The following is a 20,069-nucleotide window of genomic DNA, read 5'->3' on the forward strand; positions in this document are numbered from 1 at the left end:
CGGTAAACCTACGCTGCACTTCCTCCAAGGCCAATATATCCTTCCTAAGGTGTGGTGCCCAGAACTGCTCACTGTACTCCAGGTGTGGTCTAACCAGGGTTTTGTACAGCTGCAGCATAACTTCTACCCTCTCGTATTCTAGTCCTCCAGATGTAAAGGCCAGCATTCCATTAGCCTTTTTGATTATTTTCTGTACCTGTTCATGACATTATTAGATGACTTGTTCCATGCTTAAGCCCGTCTAATTAACAGTCCAGGTCTTACCAAAGGTAATGAATCTCTTTTCTATTCATTACTTGCCCACACACCAATCAGGAGTGGGAGCCCAGGCTGATTTTCCCCGTCCCTAAGCTGCAGATTGTGAGGATACATTGTCAGCCGTGACTCAGTGGGTACCTCTCTCGCCTCTGAGTCGGCAGGTTGTGGGTTCAAGTCCCACTCCAGAGACTTTTAATTTGTGCAAGGTCCTTTGCCACTACTTCCTCTATTACAGACCTCTTAGCAATCCAGGCTGACACTCCAGTACAATGCTGAGGGAGTGCTGCACTGTCAGAGGTGCCGTCTTTCGGATGAGACGTCAAACCGAGGCCCCGTCTGTCCTCTCAGGTGGACGCAAAAGATCCCATGGCACTATTTCGAGGAAGTGCAGGGGAGTACAATTATCATGTTGTTAAAGGGGTACTTGCGCTGTTAAGTTCCAGCCCGAACTTTCTGCAGCAAATCCAACAACTTCTTAAAAATAACAGGGAGGCTGAGAGCGAGATACCTTTTGCGCGAAGCAAATAACGGAGCGGCATAAATCAACCAGCAAGTTCTAGAGATCTTGAGTATTGTGTGCAGTTTTGGTCGCCTTATCTGAGGAAGGGTGTTTTTGCCATGGAAGGAGTTCAGCGAAGATTCACCGGGCTGATACCTGGGATGGCAGGAATGACGTATGAGGAGAGATTGGGTCGATTGGGCTTGTACTCGCTGGAGTTTAGAAGAATGAGAGGGGATCTCATTGAAACTTATAAAATTCTGACAGCACTGGACAGACTAGATGCAGGAAGGATGTTCCCGATGGTTGGGGAGTCCAGAACCAGGGGTCACAGTCTAAGGATAAGGGGTAAGCCATTTAGGACAGAAATGAGGAGGAATTTCTTCACCCAGAGAGTGGTGAACCTGTGGAATTCTGTACCACAGAAGGCAGTTGAGGCCAATTCATTAAATATATTCAAGAAGGAGTTAGATATATTTCTTAAGGCTAAAGGGATCAAGGGATATGGGGAGAAAGCAGGGACTGGGTACTGAATTTGGATGATCAGCCATGATCGCATTGAATGGCGGAGCAGGCTTGAGGGGCCGAATGGCCTACTCCTGCTCCTATCTTCTATGTTTCTATATTTCTATTTGCAACTTACGGCGCATCTCTTCGTGCCCTGAACTCGCCCATTAATAACGACGTGCGTCGTTGACACACCGTTATTGTTCCAGCAAGATTGTGTCCAGTGCTTTTATTTGGAGGAATTTTTAACACACTTTATTTATGTGAAATTTTAGGAAGCCAAGTAACACTTTTCTTTTGATGCGCCGCAGCAAGCTTTATGTGGGCCCAGCAGGACGTCATTTTTAACCAGTCGTAGGCCTGACACCACTCGGCTTTACGATCACGATTCTTACTGGAGGACGCACGCTGGGAACTACACAACGCTCCCGCAGTATTTGAAGATGAATGGCTACCTAACCATGTCAGTGGGAAAAGTCTTTCATCCAGGTAAGATCTCAGCTACTGCATAGCATAGGAACAGGAGGAGGCCATTCCGCCCCCTCAGCCCTGCTCCGCCATTCAGTTAGATCATGGCGGATCTCTCCCTCAACTCCACTTACGTGCCTTGGTTCCATATCCCTCATTGTAATAAATCCGACCCTGACACCTTGTGGGTGGTGAAGGGGTTCGTCATTGAGGTGGTCGAACCAAGCACAAATTAAAACAATTACACCGCTCAAGCCATGGTTATGAGAACAGAGAAAAATGACCTTGTTCTCTTCTGAGTAGAGGTGCTCGACCTGCTCAGGTGTTTCCTCCTTTTTAGCTTCTTCCTCTCCTATTGACCTCTTACAATCACCTGTATTTACACTGGTCTTGTGATCGGCACCAGCCCGACCCTTGCACCTGGAGCCTCGAACTGTGACCTTGTTTTTCCAACATAACAAGATCTGGGAAGATCATAGAACCGTAGACCGATACAGCACAGAATAAAGTTGATTGGTTATTGTCAGATGGGTGAGTTTAGACTGGGAGGAGACGAGGCTGATCAGCCATGAGCGGCTTACCTCAACAGGCTAATTTCTTTAAGAGACAGGACATTGTCCAGAGCTATAGTGACTAAAATGAGGCTGGTCGACCATGGGCACTTTATCTCAGCAAAGCATTCTTACTAAATTCTTTTAAAAACATTACCTGGGATTAGCGTAGCTACACTAAGCACAGTTTCACAGAATCACAGAAACCCCACAGTGTAGATAGAGGCCATTTCGGCCCATCGAGCCTGCACCGACACATATCCCACCCTATCCCCGTAACCCCACATATTTAATCCCCCTAACACTAAGGGTCAATTTATCATAGCCAATCAACCTAACCTGCACATCTTTGGACTGTGGGAGGAAACCGGAGCACCCGGAGTAAACCCACGCAAACACAGGGAGAATGTGCAAACTCCACACAGACAGTCGCCCGAGGCCGGATTCGAACCCGGGTCCCTGGCGCTGTGAGGCAATAGTGCTAACCACTATGCCACCGTGCTTATTTCAGCATTATTTCAGCATTTTAGCTTTATTGCCAGGTAGCATAAGTAAAATTATATTTACACCATGGCCTCAATATTTACAGAGAAGGCAGGGCGGAAGAGGGGTTGGGGGGGGGGGGGGCGAAGTTTTGCGGTTGGGGGGTCCTGCCGAATTTAACAACAGGACCTGATTACCATTTTTGAAATCTGTTCCCCAGCTGCAACCAGCCAGATTGAGAGGCTGGCTGGCTGTTGGGTGGATAGGCCTTCGGCACCAGGCCACAGCTGGGAGCAGGGATGAGGGAGGGAGAGATCGGAGTGGGGGGGGGTGGGGTGGTGGTGGGTGGCCTGGGGACATCGATTCGTGGGGGTGGGGGCACATTGATTGGGGGTGCCCGGAGAGATCGGGGGTGGAGGGGAGAAGATCGCAGGGGGACCGTGGAGGAGATCGCAGGGCAGCTGTGGGAAGATCACAGGCTGAGGAGGACGGGGTGGGGGGGCGGGGGGGGCGGGGGGGGGCGGGAGCGGGAGGGGTGAAGGGAGAAATTGCAGGCCAGGGATGGCATTGGATCACGGGTTAGGGTGGGGGGGATCCGATCATTGGAGATTTGCACCTTAATTGCCCATTAAACTCGCCAGAGATAGGGTTGGAACTTAATAGCGCCAGTTCCTTTTTAACAACGTGATAATTATTAGTGCAATGCCAATCAACCTCTCTGGCAGCTTAACAAGTTAGCTTAGTGGGCAGGGGGGAAGCACTCCTGTTCCTCCTGGCCCACAAGCAGTGCTGGAAAGGTACTTACCTGTTCCATCCAGCTGTCCTCACCTCCCTTCAGCTGCCGGGTTTCCCGTGGCCTGGAAAACTGGGCGAGCAGTGTTAAAACTGGAAGAGAGATAAAGTCTTATGCAAACAGCCTAATTAAAATATTTAAATGAGGGACCCGCCTCCTGAAAGCAGGTTGGTCTCTCCTTCCCCCACCACCCCCCACATCCTGTCTCTGTTAAAATCAGAACTGGGTAATTTGGGGGGTCGGGTTTTAAAAAAAAATAATTTTAACTTCCCAACCGACCTAACCCCACCTGTTTTGGGGGGTTAAAATTCCCCCTTCCCCCCTTATCTTCATGGCCTCTTGTATAAACCTTCTTTGACCTGTCCATTATTACACACTTACCTAACAAAAACACTGTATCAATCTCAGTTTTGAAATTTTCAATTGACCCCCAGCCTCAACAGCATTTTGGGAGAGAGAGTTCCCGATTTCCACCACCCTTTGTGTGAAGAAGTGCTTCCTGACATCACCCCTGAACGGCCTGGCTCTAATTTTAAGGTTATGCCCCCTTGTTCTGGACTCCCCCCACCAGAGGAAATAGTTTCTCTCTATCGACCCGATCAACTCCTTTAATCATCTTAAACACCTCAATTAGATCACCCATTAATCTTCTATACTCGAGGGAATACAAGCCTAGTCTGTGCAACCTGTCCTCGTAATTTAACCCTTCCCGGTACCCATTCCAGTAAATCTGCGCCGCTCACCCTCCAAAGACAAATATATCCTTCCTGAGGTGCGGAGCCCAGAACTGAACGCAGTCCTCCAGAGTGACCATAGAGTGCAAAGCACTTTGCAACGGTGTTAATCTTCTGGCCAAGGAGCAATCCAGATGTGTTGTGGACAGGTAACACTGCGAGCATTCTACTTACCACTCGTGGGGGCTGTGAAGAATCTCGTGGTGGGGGGGGGGGCGGTGAACATGAATTTGTGTTGAGTAATTTTCTGCCTTAATATTACATAGAATGTACAGCACAGAAACAGGCCATTTGGCTCAACCAGTCTGTGCTGGTGTTTACACTCCCCACGAGTCCCCTCCTATCCCATCTGCCTCATCTCAGCCTGTCAGCATATCTTTCTATTCCCTTTTCTCTCATGTACTCGTCTAGTTTCCCTTTGAAAGCATGTAAGCGATTTGCCTCGACCACTTCCTGTGGCAGCGAGTTCCGCATTCTAACCGCTCTCTGAGTAAAGACATTTCTTCTTATTTCCCTATTGGATTTATTACGGACTATCTTGTATTTATGGCCCCTAGTTTTGGATTCTCCCACAAGTGGAAACATTCTCTCCACATCTACCCTGACCAGCCCATTCATAATTCTGAAGACCTCGATCAGGTTTCCTCTAGGTCTTCTCTTTTCTAAAGCAAAAAAACCCCCAATTAATTGCAACACGATGATGTACCAGAGATGTGGCATAAATGACAAACATCTGGCTTCTTTTTCTCTCCTGTACCTTTTGATACGTTTCAGTTCAAAATAGACATTGATGCATGATCTACAGCATTAAAACTTAACCGAAATGCCCCTCATCTTTCAGGGATTGTGTCCAATCATACAGACGATTATCCTTACAGTTGGTCCACTCGTCCATTTCATCCTTCAACTCAGAAATATAAAAATGCCAAGGTAAAGCTTGGATGTTATGCTTTTATTTAAAAAAAAATTGTTTTGGGGATATGGGTGACACTGACAGACTTCCTCCGCAGGCATTGAGTCAACCACCCAGTGTGGACTGGAGTCACCCGTAGGCCAAGGCTTCTTTGGCAGCACCTCCCAAACCCATGACCTCTACCACCTAGATGGACAAGGGCAGCAGGCGCCCGGGAACACCACCAAACTCCCCCTCCGAGTCACACGCCATCCTGACTTCGACAACGTTCCTGCGTTCTTTACATCCCAAGGTGATCGACCCCTAACTGAAGAAATCTTAGAGCTGTTGGAGCGGAGTGCTGACAAAATCATCTTGCCTTCCCAGACCAGAGCTAGTATCTCAAATGTCGATGGCAGATTTGGCAGCCCCGCTCCAGTTGATATCTTTGCTTCAGAGAGATGACTCATTAGCTTCATTTTCATCTGATTGTAATGCACAGTGTTTTGCCAGCCAGAATACTTTCATCTGAAAAAATGCAATGTATAATGGAAGAGGTTTGTTTTCTGCTGTTGGACGGGTGGCGGGGGGAGGGTGGGGTGTTATCAATCTCTCCACTACTTTGCTACATTTGAGTATTACTAAGCACATACAATTGAGTTGCATGAAGCTGTGACCAGATTTAGGACCAGAGATTCTTTCCTATTCAGATTGTTCCTTAGTCAGTTGAAGAATTCAGTGCTGATGTAACTAACTGCGCTTCAATATATTTAATGCAAAATAAGCATTGCTGCACTGAAAATGTAACATTGGAAGCTCTGCAAGTAACGTGTAGGTTGGCAGTGCATTCAAAAGATGAATGTCGGACATAGGAACAGGAGGAGGCCATTCGGCCCCTCGAGCCTGTGCCGCCATTCAATGAGATCCTGGCTGATCTGCGACCTAACTCCATATACCCGCCTTTGGCCCATATTCCTTAATACCTTTGGTTAACAAAAAGCTATCGATCTCAGATTTAAAATTAACAATTGATCCAGCATCAATTACTGTTTGTGGAAGAGAGTTCCAAACTTCTACCACCCTTTGTGTGTAGAAGTGTTTCCTAATTTCACTCCTGAAAGGTCTGGTTCTAAATTTTTAAACTATGCCCCCTAGTCCTAGAATCCCCAACCAGCGGAAATAGTTTCTCTCTATCTACCCTATCTGTTACCCTTAATATCTTGAAAACTTTGATCAGATCACCCCTTAACCTTCTAAATTCTAGGGAATACAAACCCTAATTTGTGTAATCTCTCCTCGTAACGTAACCCTTGGCGCCCGGGCATCATTCGAGGAGAACTTCATTAACTGGGTTTTTTTCTTCAGCTAGGTCTGCAAAGGACCAGAGGGTAAAAAACATGCTAATTTGGTTTGTCCGGTGGATGTTGAGGAAATGCCAGAACAGACGCTGCCCGATATACAGAGCACCGAAGAGGCGATTCGCTTACTGAAGAGCATGAAAGGCGCGGAAAGCCCTTTCTTGTTGGCTGTTGGGTACCATAAACCACACATTCCGTTGAAATATCCTGAGGTAATGGTGCAGTCTTTGGGAGCTGTACGTTATATATTTGTGAGTGCTTGTGGGGTACGGTAGCATAGTGGTTATGTCACTGGACTAGTAATCCAGAGGCCTGGACTAATAATCCCATCCATGGCAACTGGGGAATTTAAATTCAGTTAATAAACAAAAAAATCTGGAATAGTTACCATGAAACTACCAGATTGTTGTAAAAACCCATCTGGTTCACTAATGTCCTTTTAAGGGAAGGAAATCTGCCGTCCTTACCCGGTCTGGCCTATATGTGACTCCAGACCCACAGCAATGCAGTTGACTCTTAACTGCCCTCAGTTGTATAAGGTGGCTCACCACCACCTTCTCAAGGGATGGGCAATAAATGCTGGCAGTGCCCACATCTCGTGAATGAATAAATTAAAAAAAAACGTGAACACAATGCAAATACTACAGAGGTTGCTGTATAAAGAAATTACGCACATGCTTGTTATATTACAGATTTAAATATCCTGCGGGTAGAAAGAACTTGCATTTATGTTGCGCCTTTCAAAACCTCAGACGTCCCAATGAAGTACTTTGTTGTAATTTAGGAAACACGGTGGCCAATTCGTGCACAGCAAGGTCCCACAAACAGCAATGACCAAAAATAATCTCTTTTCTAGTGATGTTGGTTGAGGGATAAATATTGGCCAGGACACTGGGGAGAACTCCCACTAATATTCTTCGAAATAACGCCGGGGTCTCTTTTACATCCACCCGAGAGGAGGGTGGTAGCGTTGGTTAGGAGCTATTGCTGTGCAGGCCACCGTCTGAACCTATTGCCTTGTGCTTGTGTCGTGTGGAGCTTTCTGGTCCAACCTCCGATTCTGCTGATGATAAATGGTATAAGGCTTAGAATCCATTGTTTAATAGATACAGCTGTACATGTCTTCAAAAACCACATGAACCAGAACTGGGTCTTGGGGGCATGTTTGTACAAGAGAAGGCTTGCATCTGTTAAGGGTCAAAGAATGTATTTTGGTCAATAGTTTTTGTTCAGCCAGTTGTGTAAATCTAATCTTGTGTGATTTTTATTCTTTTCAGGAATTTTTAAAATTGTATCCATGCGAGGAGATCCATCTTGCACCTGATCCCAAAATCCCACCAAAACTGCCCCCAGTGGCATATAATCCCTGGACTGATCTAAGAGCAAGAGATGACGTTCAGGCCCTCAATATAAGTTTTCCATATGGACCCATTCCTGATGACTTTCAGGTATGTGTTTAATCTGCTCTTAAAGGGAGCATTCAGTTCATGGAAGTGCCAGGTGCTGAGCACAGCTTCCTTCACACTCGGTAAAGAAAATGGATCGCTAGCTTTTATCATTTTTTTTTGGCTGGGGAGAGTTATGACTTGCTCCCAAGTCTCGGTAGGGATCGTGAAATATCTTATGAGGTGATGTCCCCTTTACAAGCCTTGTGTGCCTCTCGCCTTCCCCACTTTCTGTTGACATTTAAGTCTTGCACACTCAACTAATTTTAGGTATTGCTGTAGTCAGCGGAAATGAAGAATCTCTTGTATATTCATGTTTAGTATCGCCTGTTAAAGCTTAATGAGCATTTTATAGAATCATACAGCCATTCGGATAAACCCCTCCCCCCCCCACCCCGCTATTTGGGAAAGGCTTGGTGTCCCCCTCTAAGTCAGTGGACCGTTTCACCACACTGGTTGGGGTGGGGGGGGGAGGGATCGGAATTTCGGCCCCACTAGTGACTCCACAAAAGATGGTGGACTATGAGGCTGTGTGATTTGTACCTCTAATATCTCGCAGGTGCTGATTCGTCAGAGTTACTTTGCTGCTGTCTCCTACATGGACACTCAAGTGGGCCGACTACTGAACGCGCTGGACGAACAGGGGCTGGCCAATAATACAATCATCGTGTTTACTTCTGACCATGGTGAGGAGTAAAGTTGAGTCTACTCGGCTAATGGATGCGTTTATCCTCATCGTGCCTTTGTTACCTTAGACTTGACTATTCCAACGCACTCCTGGCCAGCCTCCCACATTCCACCCTACATAAACTTGAGGCCATCCAATACTCTGCTGCCCCGTGTCCTAACTCGCACCAAGTCCCGTTCGCCCATCACCCCCTGTGCTCGCTGACCTACATTGGCTCCCAGTTAAGTAGCGCCTCGATTTTAAAATTCTCATCCCTGTTTTCAAGTCCCTCCATGGCCTCACCCCTTCCTATCTCTGTAACCTCTTCCAGCCCCACAACCCCATCCCACCCCCCTGAGATATCTGCGCTCCTCGAATTCTGGCCTGTTGAGCATCCCCGATTTTAATGGCTCCGCCATTGGTGGCCGTGCCTTCAGCTGCTTAGGCCCTAAGCTCTGAAATTACCTCCCTAAACCTCTCCACCTTTCTTTCCTCTATTAAGATGCTCCTTAAAACCTACCTTTTATCATCTGCCCTAATATCTCCTTGTGTGGCTCTGTGTCAAATTTTGTTTGACAACGCTCCTGTGAAGTGCCTTGGAATGTTTTACTACATTAAAGGCGCTGTATAAATACAAGTTGTTGTTAACAATACTCATTGGTTCATGTAGGGGAAATTTTTATTGGCAGTTAGGAGGAAAAACTGTTGATTTTTTTCATGAACCTATTGATAAACCGATAGTGATCAAATATTTCCAATACTTCCTGATTCAGTTGAACTCTGCTCCACACAAACTCTGTGCTGGCCATTACTCAATCAGTAGTCACTGCACTAGTTAGCATTGTTGACCCCATTGATAGCAAATCGGTCAACGAGCTCGATGTGCACCAGTCACGATGATGGCAACAACAACAACCTGCATTTATAGAGTGCCTTTGACATAGAGAAATATCGCAGGGCACTTAACAGAATCAGGCAACTTTAATCATTGTGCAGTTAGGTTAATTGTGAAGGAACTGTATAAAATGTATTCTACAATAAAAGCTGTCGGATTGTCGTAAACCCCAACTGGTTCACTAATGTCCTTTAGAGAAGGAAACCTGGGGTCCTTGCCTGGTCTGACTTGTATCTCACTAACCAGACTCTAACTGCCCTCCCAAGAGGACTAGCGAGCCACTCGGTTGTATCAAAATGCTGCAAGCGGTTCAAGAGCAACCAGGGGTGGGCCAGCCTAGCCAGCGATGCCCACATCCTGAGAATGAATTTTTAAAAAGAAGTTGTTTCATTACAGTCCCCTTTTGAGCATTGTTGCGGTGCGCTAGACCATTGCTCCAAGGCATTTCACGTGAACAAGCCAGCGGAATGGGGAATTTGCTGTTAAATTCTAATCTTGAAATATCTGCCGAAGAGGTTGCACGTTCAGTATCGTTTTTTAACTTTCTGGTTTTAGAATTGACTTAGACCTTTCGTCTTGTTTCCTTCAGGTTGGTCACTAGGGGAGCACGGAGAATGGGCTAAGTACAGCAACTTTGACGTAGCCACTCGTGTCCCTTTGATGTTTTATGTACCAGGAGTGACTGGGGCTTTTCCTCTTCCGGAACAAAGGATGTTTCCTTTTATTAATCCCTTTATTAATAAAGTAGGAGATCTGCCTGCAGGTAGGTTATGGTGTTCAGTGTAATAAGCCTGTCTGAAAATTTTTCACAGAGGTTGGAAGGTGAAACTTGTTGCTTATTCCAGCAGGAATGTTACTATGCCAACTGTACTTCAGCACTCAATATCCAAAAGTATTTTGTTCCAAAATATGTCTGAGTAATGTATGCAAAAGGACCAAAATCCAGTAGAGTGTAAAAAAGTAATACTGCGCAAAACCTAGAAACTGATCCACTTCGCGTTTATAAATTACATGATGGGCTGGATTTTCATTGACGAGTCGGGTAGGAGGCGTGACTACAACTTTTGGGGTTGTAGTCCTGCCTCCGTCGAGTTCTAGCCAACCCACGTGATTTTGACTTGATTGACCTTGTTAAGCCCACCCAGTGGGCTCAGCAGGCCAATTAAGGGCCACCCGGCAACAGGTGACATCACAGATTGATATTTCATCTGTCAAGACCGTTTGACAGATGAAATATCAGCATTTGTCAAACACTAACAATCTGTATTCTAAGTTAATTGCTTTCTCTCAGGATGATTTAGAGATCTCCCCAGAACAGAAAGCTGAATGCTGCAAATTTTGACAGCTCGCAGCCATTCTGCTTTCTGTGCCGGTGAGATGAGGGACTCCCAAGACCTGAAGGAAGAAAGGCTGTAAAGGTAAGTAAAGGTATGTAAAACTTCTTTAAATACTTTACACACACCAAACACACTTACCTTTGCACTCATGCACCCATCACTCACCTGAACACCAGACATCTCGACCCCTCCAAGCCCTTCAGCCCGACGGTCTGCCTCCTCTAACTTGGCGTGGTTTGGAGCCGTCGGGAATCCCACACTTCAACATTAAAAATAGGGATTAGGCTAAAAACTGCCTGTTAACTACCTGTTAACAGGCAGTTAATTGGCACTAATCCCCTTCCCACCTCGGGAAGGCGGGTCCCAGTGCGGGGCGGGTACTCGCCTCCTTTGAAACTGGCATGGCGGCGGGTTGGGGCGGGATGGGTTCGTGCCCCCCGATTTTGGGATTTTAACCCCCCGCACGCCTCCAATCCCACCTCCACGGCCCAATGAAAATTCTGCCCGATATCTCAACGAGTTCTCACGTTCCTTACTTCTAACATCTGACAAACAGTAATTTTGACTAATATGTTAAGACGCCTGAATCAACTCATTTTCTAGACACCCCAATTCAATTCTTTTTTTCTGCTCTGTAACCTATGTGGTCCTCTTACAGTAATCAGTTCATACAAGTATTCCGTGTGCTTTGACCACCAGCATTGTGACGTCCTGTATAGTGTGTGCCTCACTGGAGTTCAAATCTGCTCCTTCAAAGAAAAAAATATCTCTTGTGGTTGACTCATTGTCATTCTTCCGTGGAGCCAAGCAACTGAGGTGACTTCACGCTAAGTGCAGCGTCAAGGTGGGAGTCTACCGCGCCTGGTGTGGGGAGCCAGGATATGGTTATATACCAATGTTTCAGCATCAGCTGTGTACTAATTTATAACTCCGAGAAAAGAAGGACGTGCAGAGAAATAGTTCCTTATGACCTCTCTCAATCTATCAAAAGTGCTTCGCAAACAGTGAATTACTTTCACGTACAACAACAAAGAGGTAGGTTTTAAGGAGCGTCTTCAAGAAGGAGAGAAAGGTGGCGAGGCGGAGAAGTTTAGGGAGGGAATTCCAGAGCTTAGGGCCCAGGCAGCTGAAGGCACGGCCGCCAGTGGTGGAGCGATGGAAATCGGGGATGCTCAAGAGGCCAGAATTAGAGGAGCACAGAGATCTCGCAGTGACTGCTCCTTTGTAGCCATTTTGTGCCGCAGCCATTTTGTGATGAGGTTAACTAAGACCCTATCTTCATAAATTGCCACTGTAGTCCACTGTAACTTTGGAGCAGTGGTTCTTCAGGAGGACTGTACTTCTGTCTCTCTCTTTCCTTCTGCTTATGTACTTTCTCTTATTGTCACATCTGTTAGTGCTTTTTCTTTTCTTTATTCCCCAACTTTTTCTTTCTCTCGCTCTCACTTTTTTTCCTCTCTCTTTCCCTTTCTATCTATAAACCTCCCCTTCCCACTGGTCTCTTCTGTTCTGTTCTGTTCTGTACATCTGTCTTTCTCTACCTCTCATGTTTTGCTGAAGTGAAATTGTCTCTGATTTATTTTTAAAATGGTATGTATAACAAAACACTGAATTCTTTCTCCCCCTCTTACCCACAATCTAGTTCAAATGACTGCATATGTTGAAATAGACTGTTCTATTCTCCTATATCCTGCATAAATGCCCAACAAAAAACAACAACAACTTAAAATGCTTTTCAAGGCGCTTCACAGAGGTGTCATCTGATATTAGGAGGGGGCGATCAAAAGCTTGGTCAAAGAGGTCGATTTCAAGGATGATCTTCCACACCTTGGGAAGGATATATTGGCCTTGGAGGGAGTGCAGCGTAGGTTTACCAGAATGATACCCGGACATCAAGGGTTATGTTACGAGGAGAGATTACACAAATTAGGGTTGTATTCCCTAGAATTTAGAAGGTTAAGGGGTGATCTGATCAAGATATTAAGAGGAACAGATAGGGTAGATAGAGAGAAATTATTTCCGCTGGTTGGGGATTCTAGGACTAGGGGGCAAAGTCTAAAAATGAGAGCCAGACCTTTCAGGAGTGAAATTAGGAAACACTTCTACACACAAAGGGTGGTAAAAGTTTGGAACTCTCTTCCGCAAACAGTAATTGATGCTAGATCAATTGTTAATTTTAAATCGGAGATCGATAGCTTTTTGTTAAGCAAAGTTATTAAGGGATATGGGCCAAAGGCAGGTATATGGAGTTAGGTTGCAGATCAGCCATGATCTCATTGAATAGCGGAACAGGCTCGAGGGGCTGAATGGCCTACTCATGTTCCTATGCTCCTAGGGGAGCAAGGTGTGGGGAGGGAATTCCAGAGCATGGGACCCAGGTGGCTAAAGGCACGGTTGCCAATAGTGGGATGAAGGGAGGTTACAGAGGTAGCAAGGGGCAAGACAATAAAAGATTTTGAATACAAGCATGTGAATTTTAAATTGATTCCCGGCCCTCAACACCTCCAGTGTGTGTCAGCAAAGACAGGGTAGATAAGTGAGCAGGAGATGTGCAGAGTAGGATACGGGGCAGCAGAAGTTTGGATGAACAGAAGCTTTTTTTTATTTGTTCCTGGAATGTGGGCATCACTGGCAAGGCCAGCATTGATTGCCCATCACTAATTGCCCTTGAGAAGGTGGTAGTGAGCCGTCTTCTTGAACTGCTGCAGTCCGTGTGATGAAGATGCTCCCATAGTGCTGTTTGGGAGGGATTTTGACCCAGCGACGATGAAGGATTGGCGATATATTTCCAAGTCAGGATGGTGCGTAACTTGGAGGGGGACCTGCGGGTGGTGGTGTTCCTATGTGCCTGCTGCCCTTGTCCTTCTAGGTTGTAGATGTCATGGGTTTGGAAGATGCTGCCAAAGAAGCCTTGGCGAGTTGCTGCAGTGCATCTTGTAGATGGTACACACTGCAGCCACAGTACACCGGTGGTGGAGGGAGTGAATGTTTAAGGTGGTGGATGGGGTGCCAATCAAGCAGGCTGCTTTATCCTAGATGTTGTCGAGCTTCTTGAGTGTTGTTGGAGCTGCACTCATCCAGGCAAGTGGAGAGTATTCCATCACACTCCTGACTTGTGCCTTGTAGATGGTGGAAAGGCTTTGGGGAGTCATGAGGTGAGACACTCACCACAGAATACCCAGCCTCTGACCTGCTCTTGTAGCCACAGTATTTATGTGGCTGGTCTAGTTAAGTTTCTGGTCAATGGTGACCCAGATGGTGGCGGATAGGAGAGCATTGGAATACAAAAAGAAAATACTGCAGATGCTGGAAATCTGAAATAAAAACAGAAAATGCTGGAGATACTCAGCAGGTCAGGCAGCATCTGTGAAGAGAGAAACAGAGTTAACGTTTCAGGTCGATGGCCTTTCGTCAGAACTGGAAAAAAGCAGGAAATGGAACAAATTTTTAAGCAAGTGTGGGAGCTGGGAAAGGGGGGGAGGGGATGAAAGAACAAAAGGGAAGGTCTGTGATTGGATGGAAGGCGGAAGAGGTTAAGAGACATTAAGAGATATTCAAGACAAAAGGAGATGGTAATGGGACAGGTTAAGAAACAAAGGATGGCTCTAGATGAAGTGTAAATTGCGCTGGCAGAATGAAAGACAGCTGCCATGTGGGGGAGAAGTAAAAAACAAGTGTGGAAAAAAAATATACATGGTGGGGGCCGAGGTTATGATCTGAAATTGTTGAACTCTATGTTGAGTCCAGAAGGCTGTAAAGTGCCTAATCGAAAGATGAAGTGCTGTTCCTCAAGCTTACGTTGAGCTTCAGTGGAACAATGTAAGAGGCCAACGACGGTGAGGGCAGAAGTGTGGGAGATAGAACGGACACGGTCAAGGGCCGTGTCAACCAAAGCAGAGGGGAATCCTCGGTTGAGGAAAAAGGAAGACATGTCGGAAGCACTGATATGGAAGGTGGCATCGTCAGAGCAGATGAGGTGGAGATGGAGAAACTGGGAGAATGGAATAGAGTCCTTACAGGAAGTGGGGTGGGAGGAAGTGTAGTCCAGGTTGCTGTAGGAGTCAGTGGGCTTGTAGTGAATGTTTGTCAATAACCTATCCCCAGAGATGGAGACAGAGAAGTCGAGGAAGGGAAGGAAAGAGTCAGAGATGGACCATGTGAAGGTGAGGGAAGGGTGGAAATTGGAAGCAAAGTGAATGAAATTTTCTAGTTCAGGGCGAGAGCAGTCATCAATGTACCAGAAAAAGAGGTGAGGGAGGGAACCTGAGTGGGACTGGAACAAAGAATGTTCCACATATCCCACGAAAAGGCAGGCATAGCTAGGAACCATGCGGGTTCCCATAGCAACACCTTTGATTTGGAGGAAGTGAGTGGAGTCAAAGGAGAAGTTGTTCAATGTGAGAACAAGTTCAGCCAGGCGGAGGAGGGAGGTGGTGGATGGGGACTGATTGGGCCTCTGTGCAAGGAAGAAGCGGAGCGCCCTCAGGCCATCCTGGTGGGGGATGGAGGGGATTGGACGTCCATAGTGAAAAGGTAGCGGTTGGGGCCAGGAAACTGGAAACTGTTAAAGTGGCGGAGAGCGTCAGAAGAGTCGCAGATGTAGGTGGGAAGAGACTGGACAAGGGGAGAAAAAATAGAGTAGAGATAGGAAGAGATAAGTTCCGTGGGGCAAGAACAGGCTGAAACGATGGGTCTACCAGGGCAGTCCTGTTTGTGAATCTTGTGAAGGAGGTAGAAGCGGGCTGTGCAGGGTTGGGGAACTATGAGGTTGGCGGCTGTGGGGGGAAGATCTCCAGAGGAGATGAGGTCAGTGATAGTCTTGGAAACGGTGGCTTGATGTTCGGTAGTGGGGTCATGGTCCAGGCGGAGGTAGGAGGAGGTGTCGGAGAGTTGGCGTTCCTCTCTACTGGCGAGCATTGGAATAGTTGTTTCTGAAAGTGACAAATACATGGATGAAGGTTTCAGAGACAGATGAGCTAATGCACGGGAGGAGATGGGCAATCCTCCATGATGCTGGGATGGGGGATGTTATCAGTGGTGAGGGAATGAAGATGATGGCTACAGTTTTCCCAATCTTTGACTGTAGGAAATTGTGGGTCATCCATGACTAGATATCAGACAACAAGGAGAACAAGCAGAAGTGGCGGATAGGATGAACTGGGTGTCGTCAGCGTACGTGTGCAATCTGACCGCCATGTCTGCGGTTGATGTTGTTTTCAAAACCCAGTTGGATGCTGGGCTGAGATAGTTATAAGATAGACCAAATGACCATTTCTTGTTTTTGACATTTCTTATACAGTACTGATGTATGCGAAATAATGGCGCTGTCTAGTTAAATTCTTACGTATCAATTTCCTTGGTGCAGTTAACAGAAGAAGTAACTCAAGTGTTTAAATGTTGTTACAGGGTTGATGAGGGCTGTCAATGTGGAATTAGTGGGCCTCTTCCCAACACTCTGTCAACTTCTCGAATTACCTGTCCCGCCAAAGTGTCCGGCATCTTCCTTTCACGTAGAACTGTGCACCGAGGGGGAAAGTATGGCGTCTTATCTAAACTCCGACGCCACGAGCTGTAACGATGAAATGGTCGTCTACAGCCAATACCCCCGGCCGGCGGACACACCCCAGCTGAACTCTGACCTTCCTTCGCTGAAGGACATTCGAGTCATGGGATACTCGATCCGTTCTGATGACTACAGGTACACGCAATGGGTTGGTTATAACGCGTCCACTTTCAGTGCCAATCTCAGTGACATTCATGCCGGAGAGCTCTATCTTTATAAAACTGACCCAGGACAGGATAACAACTTGTATAACAACACTGAATTTGCCGAGATGATACAAAAACTTTCAGCTTTGCTTAAAACCTGAGGATTTTACATTCTTTTTTTGTGTGTGACGTTTGTACTAGATTTTTGCACAGTGTTAAGATCTGTACAGGATTAGAAAAACTGCCTTGATGAAGAATGTCCAATTTTTGTCTGCTACTCTTAAACAGTTCTTAACCTTTAGAATTTAATACTGCCTTTAACTAGCTAATGTTTGCGGCAGTAATTCCGTTTGTTAGAAGGCAAGAATTTGCATTTATATAGCGTCACAGTGCTTCATCAATCAGTGCTTAATACACTGTTGTTAATTAGGCAAAAGCAACAAGCCAGTTTGCAGCAAGATCTCACAAACATCAAATGCGATAAATGGCCAGCTAATTTGCTTTAGTCTTGTTGGCCAAGGACTCCAAGAAAACTCCCCAGCTCCCATTCGAATCGTGCCATGGCATCTTTTTAATGTTCACTTGCATAGGCTGGCAAGGCCTTGCTTTAACATCTCATCCGAAAGACGGCACATAGAGACATAGAAAAAAAAATAGGAGCAGGAGTCGGCCATTCGGCCCTTCGAGCCTGCTCCGCCATTCACTGAGATCATGGCTGATCGTCTATCTCAATACCATATTCCCGCTCTCTCCCCATAACACTTGATGCACCCCCGGCAATGCAGCACAACACTCATTTTTCAGCTTATTGTGTGTGCTTGGAATGGGGCTTGAACCTGCGACCCTCTGACTTGGGTAAGGGTGCTAGCCCCAAGCCAAGGCCGACACTTCGAATGCTTCCAAGGTTAGCGATACCAGGTGGAAATGGTTGTGTGCACTGGGACCCTTGATTATCTGCTTTCTTATCAATCTGAGAATTTTTGCAAGAGGCGTGAGACTCGTCAATGGGGGTGTAGGGTGGGCATTGGTCAGCCGTTGCAGGGAGAATGGAAGAGCCTTTCCCTTGGCTCGAGATAACAGATTTGAAGTGAAATGAAATGCCAGGAGAGCCGTATACAGGAGGCTCCACTCCTCTCTCTCAATAGCCAATCGGTGGGCCTCTGTGTAATGATCAATAACATGTCATTCTAGAGTGGTACACTAGATGGAGCCGTAGAGCTGTATAGAGCTGTATATTTAGTTGTATGTGTTTAAGACTACACTACCCACGATGCACTAGGCTACCCACAAGGCAGTAGTCAAGATGGCTGCCTGCACACAGAAGTACACATGCTGAATCTCTACAGATGCTGCACCTAGAGAACGTGTACTGAATAAATGACTAGCTAGAAGCTAGCTGTTCATAATAAGAATGTCTAGTTATTAATGAACATAGCATAGTACCAGGTGTTGTGTCTGTGTGTTGATAGAGACACTGAAGACAGGAGTTGGTTTGATAGGTGTTTACTAAACAAAGTCTGGAGGGGAACTAACGGATACAACACAATATACAGGCTTATATAGCCCGAGTGGCCATTACTGGCATTACAGTACACATGGGGCTCTTAAAGGCACATACACTACAATTCCTCCCCTTTTAGCTAACCAGTACATAATATTTTAAGTAATTATTAATTACATGTTATAAGAAAAATAATATACACATTGCGGCAGTTAATTAATTATAAGTCAGTCTCTCTGGAGGCTTCCTGACTCGGTCCGGATAACGCCTCGGTGGTGTAGTAGTTTCTGGTGGTGTAGTCGGTTCTTTTGGCAGGGCTGATTCGGCTTGAATGCCAGTGTCGGGTTCATCGGGTTCCAGTATCACCGGATCGGAGGTAGATATGGGTATCTCTACTTCATCGTTAGGCGTATAGAGTTGTGGTGTAGGTTGTCCCTTTTCGGATGAATCTATGATTTGGTCAGCATGGCGCCTTATTATGCTTTCTCCGATGTCCACGGTATACATCAGCGGTCCTAGTCGTGTGCAGATAGTTCCAGGCTGCCATTTCTCGGTACGGTAGTCCCGGGCCAAAACTTGTTGACCTATCTGGAAGGTTCTAGTTGGCCTTTCATTCATGCCTTGAAATTGCCGGTTCTCCACGTCCCTTCTGATGTTGGGCTTGATCAAATCCAGCCGGCATCTTAGGCTTCTATTGAAGAACATCATGGCAGGAGTTTGGTTTGTAACCATATGTGTTGCATTCCTGTATGCGAACAAGAAGTTATCCACCTTGTGCTGAAGTTTTATGTCTTCATTACCCATGGCCTTTATGGCCTTCTTGAAGGTCTGGACAAACCTTTCAGCCAATCCATTGGTGGCGGGGTGGTATGGGGCGGACGTGTAGTGCTTAACCCCATTGTTTTTTAAGAACTTCCTGAATTCTTCGGACACAAATTGCGGTCCATTATCAGAACAGATCTGTTCCGGCAGCCCATTCCTGGCAAATATGGTCCTTAATACTGTGATGGTTTTTTCCGTGGTGGTGGAGGACATCTTTATTACCTCCGGCCACTTGGAGTGTGCATCAACCGCGATTAAGAACATTGAGTTCATAAATGGACCAGCAAAGTCGATGTGTACCCTTTGCCAGGGAGATGAGGGCCACTCCCATGGATGTAGAGGGGCTTGGGGTGGAGCGTTTTGGACCTTCTGGCATCCTAGGCAGCTCTTGGTCATTTCTTCTATGTCTCCATCGATACCTGGCCACCATACAAACGCTCTGGCTAGGTTCTTCATTTTCACTCCACCCAGATGCCCCTCGTGAAGCTCCTTTAGCACTTTATCCTGGAGTTTGGGTGGAATCACCACTCTGGATCCACACATCAAGGTTCCTCGGCATACTGACAGCTGTTCTCTTCTCTGCGAGAATGCTGGCAACAGTGGTTCGCCATGTGCTGGCCATCCCTTCACCGTTAAGTCGTAGACTCGTGAGAGAGTCGGATCATTTCTCGTTTCCTTTTCAATGGCAGAATTTGTTACTGGTAGACATTCCACCATGGTTGAGTGGAACATCTCCACTGGGTCTACTGTAGGTGCCTTTTCTACCGTTGGCAACGGTAGGCGCGATAAACCATCAGCATTCCCATGCTGTTTTGATCCTTTGTATTCTATGTTGTATTGGTGTGCCCCTAGAAAAAGGGACCACCTCTGTAGCCTTTGTGCTGTCATAATGGGAACACCCTTTTTAGGGTTGAATATGGAGATGAGGGGTTGATGGTCAGTCAACAAGGTAAATTTTTGTCCGTGTAGGTAATGGTTGAATTTCTTCACTCCCCATACCAGGCTGAGTGCTTCCCTGTCGATTTGGGCATAGTTACGCTCAGCTGAGTTCAATGAGCGTGATGCAAAAGCTATCGGCCGTTCCGAGCCATCAGGGAATTTATGCGATAATACTGCTCCTACGCCGTAAGGGGATGCATCGCACGCCAGT

At 46.4% G+C, this 20,069-nt stretch overlaps 1 protein-coding gene across 1 annotated transcript in view; it reads left to right on the forward strand.

Annotated features, from left to right (window-relative positions):
* The window catches only part of ids (iduronate 2-sulfatase), a 125,510-nt gene extending 108,668 nt beyond the window's left edge, over positions 1-16,842 (forward strand). The window contains exons 3-9 of the mRNA XM_086001914.1: positions 1,576-1,753; positions 5,135-5,223; positions 6,555-6,755; positions 7,821-7,991; positions 8,548-8,674; positions 10,140-10,313; positions 16,294-16,842. Coding sequence (XP_085858040.1) covers positions 1,576-1,753; positions 5,135-5,223; positions 6,555-6,755; positions 7,821-7,991; positions 8,548-8,674; positions 10,140-10,313; positions 16,294-16,757 — 1,404 coding nt within the window. The 3' untranslated portion in view covers positions 16,758-16,842. The remainder of the gene's footprint in view (positions 1-1,575; positions 1,754-5,134; positions 5,224-6,554; positions 6,756-7,820; positions 7,992-8,547; positions 8,675-10,139; positions 10,314-16,293) is intronic.
* The last annotated feature ends 3,227 nt before the right edge of the window (positions 16,843-20,069 follow it).

This window comes from Somniosus microcephalus, chromosome 1 (assembly GCF_052327205.1).
Source record: "Somniosus microcephalus isolate GS21.2 chromosome 1, FLI_Smic_1.0, whole genome shotgun sequence".
Lineage (NCBI taxonomy): Eukaryota > Metazoa > Chordata > Chondrichthyes > Squaliformes > Somniosidae > Somniosus > Somniosus microcephalus.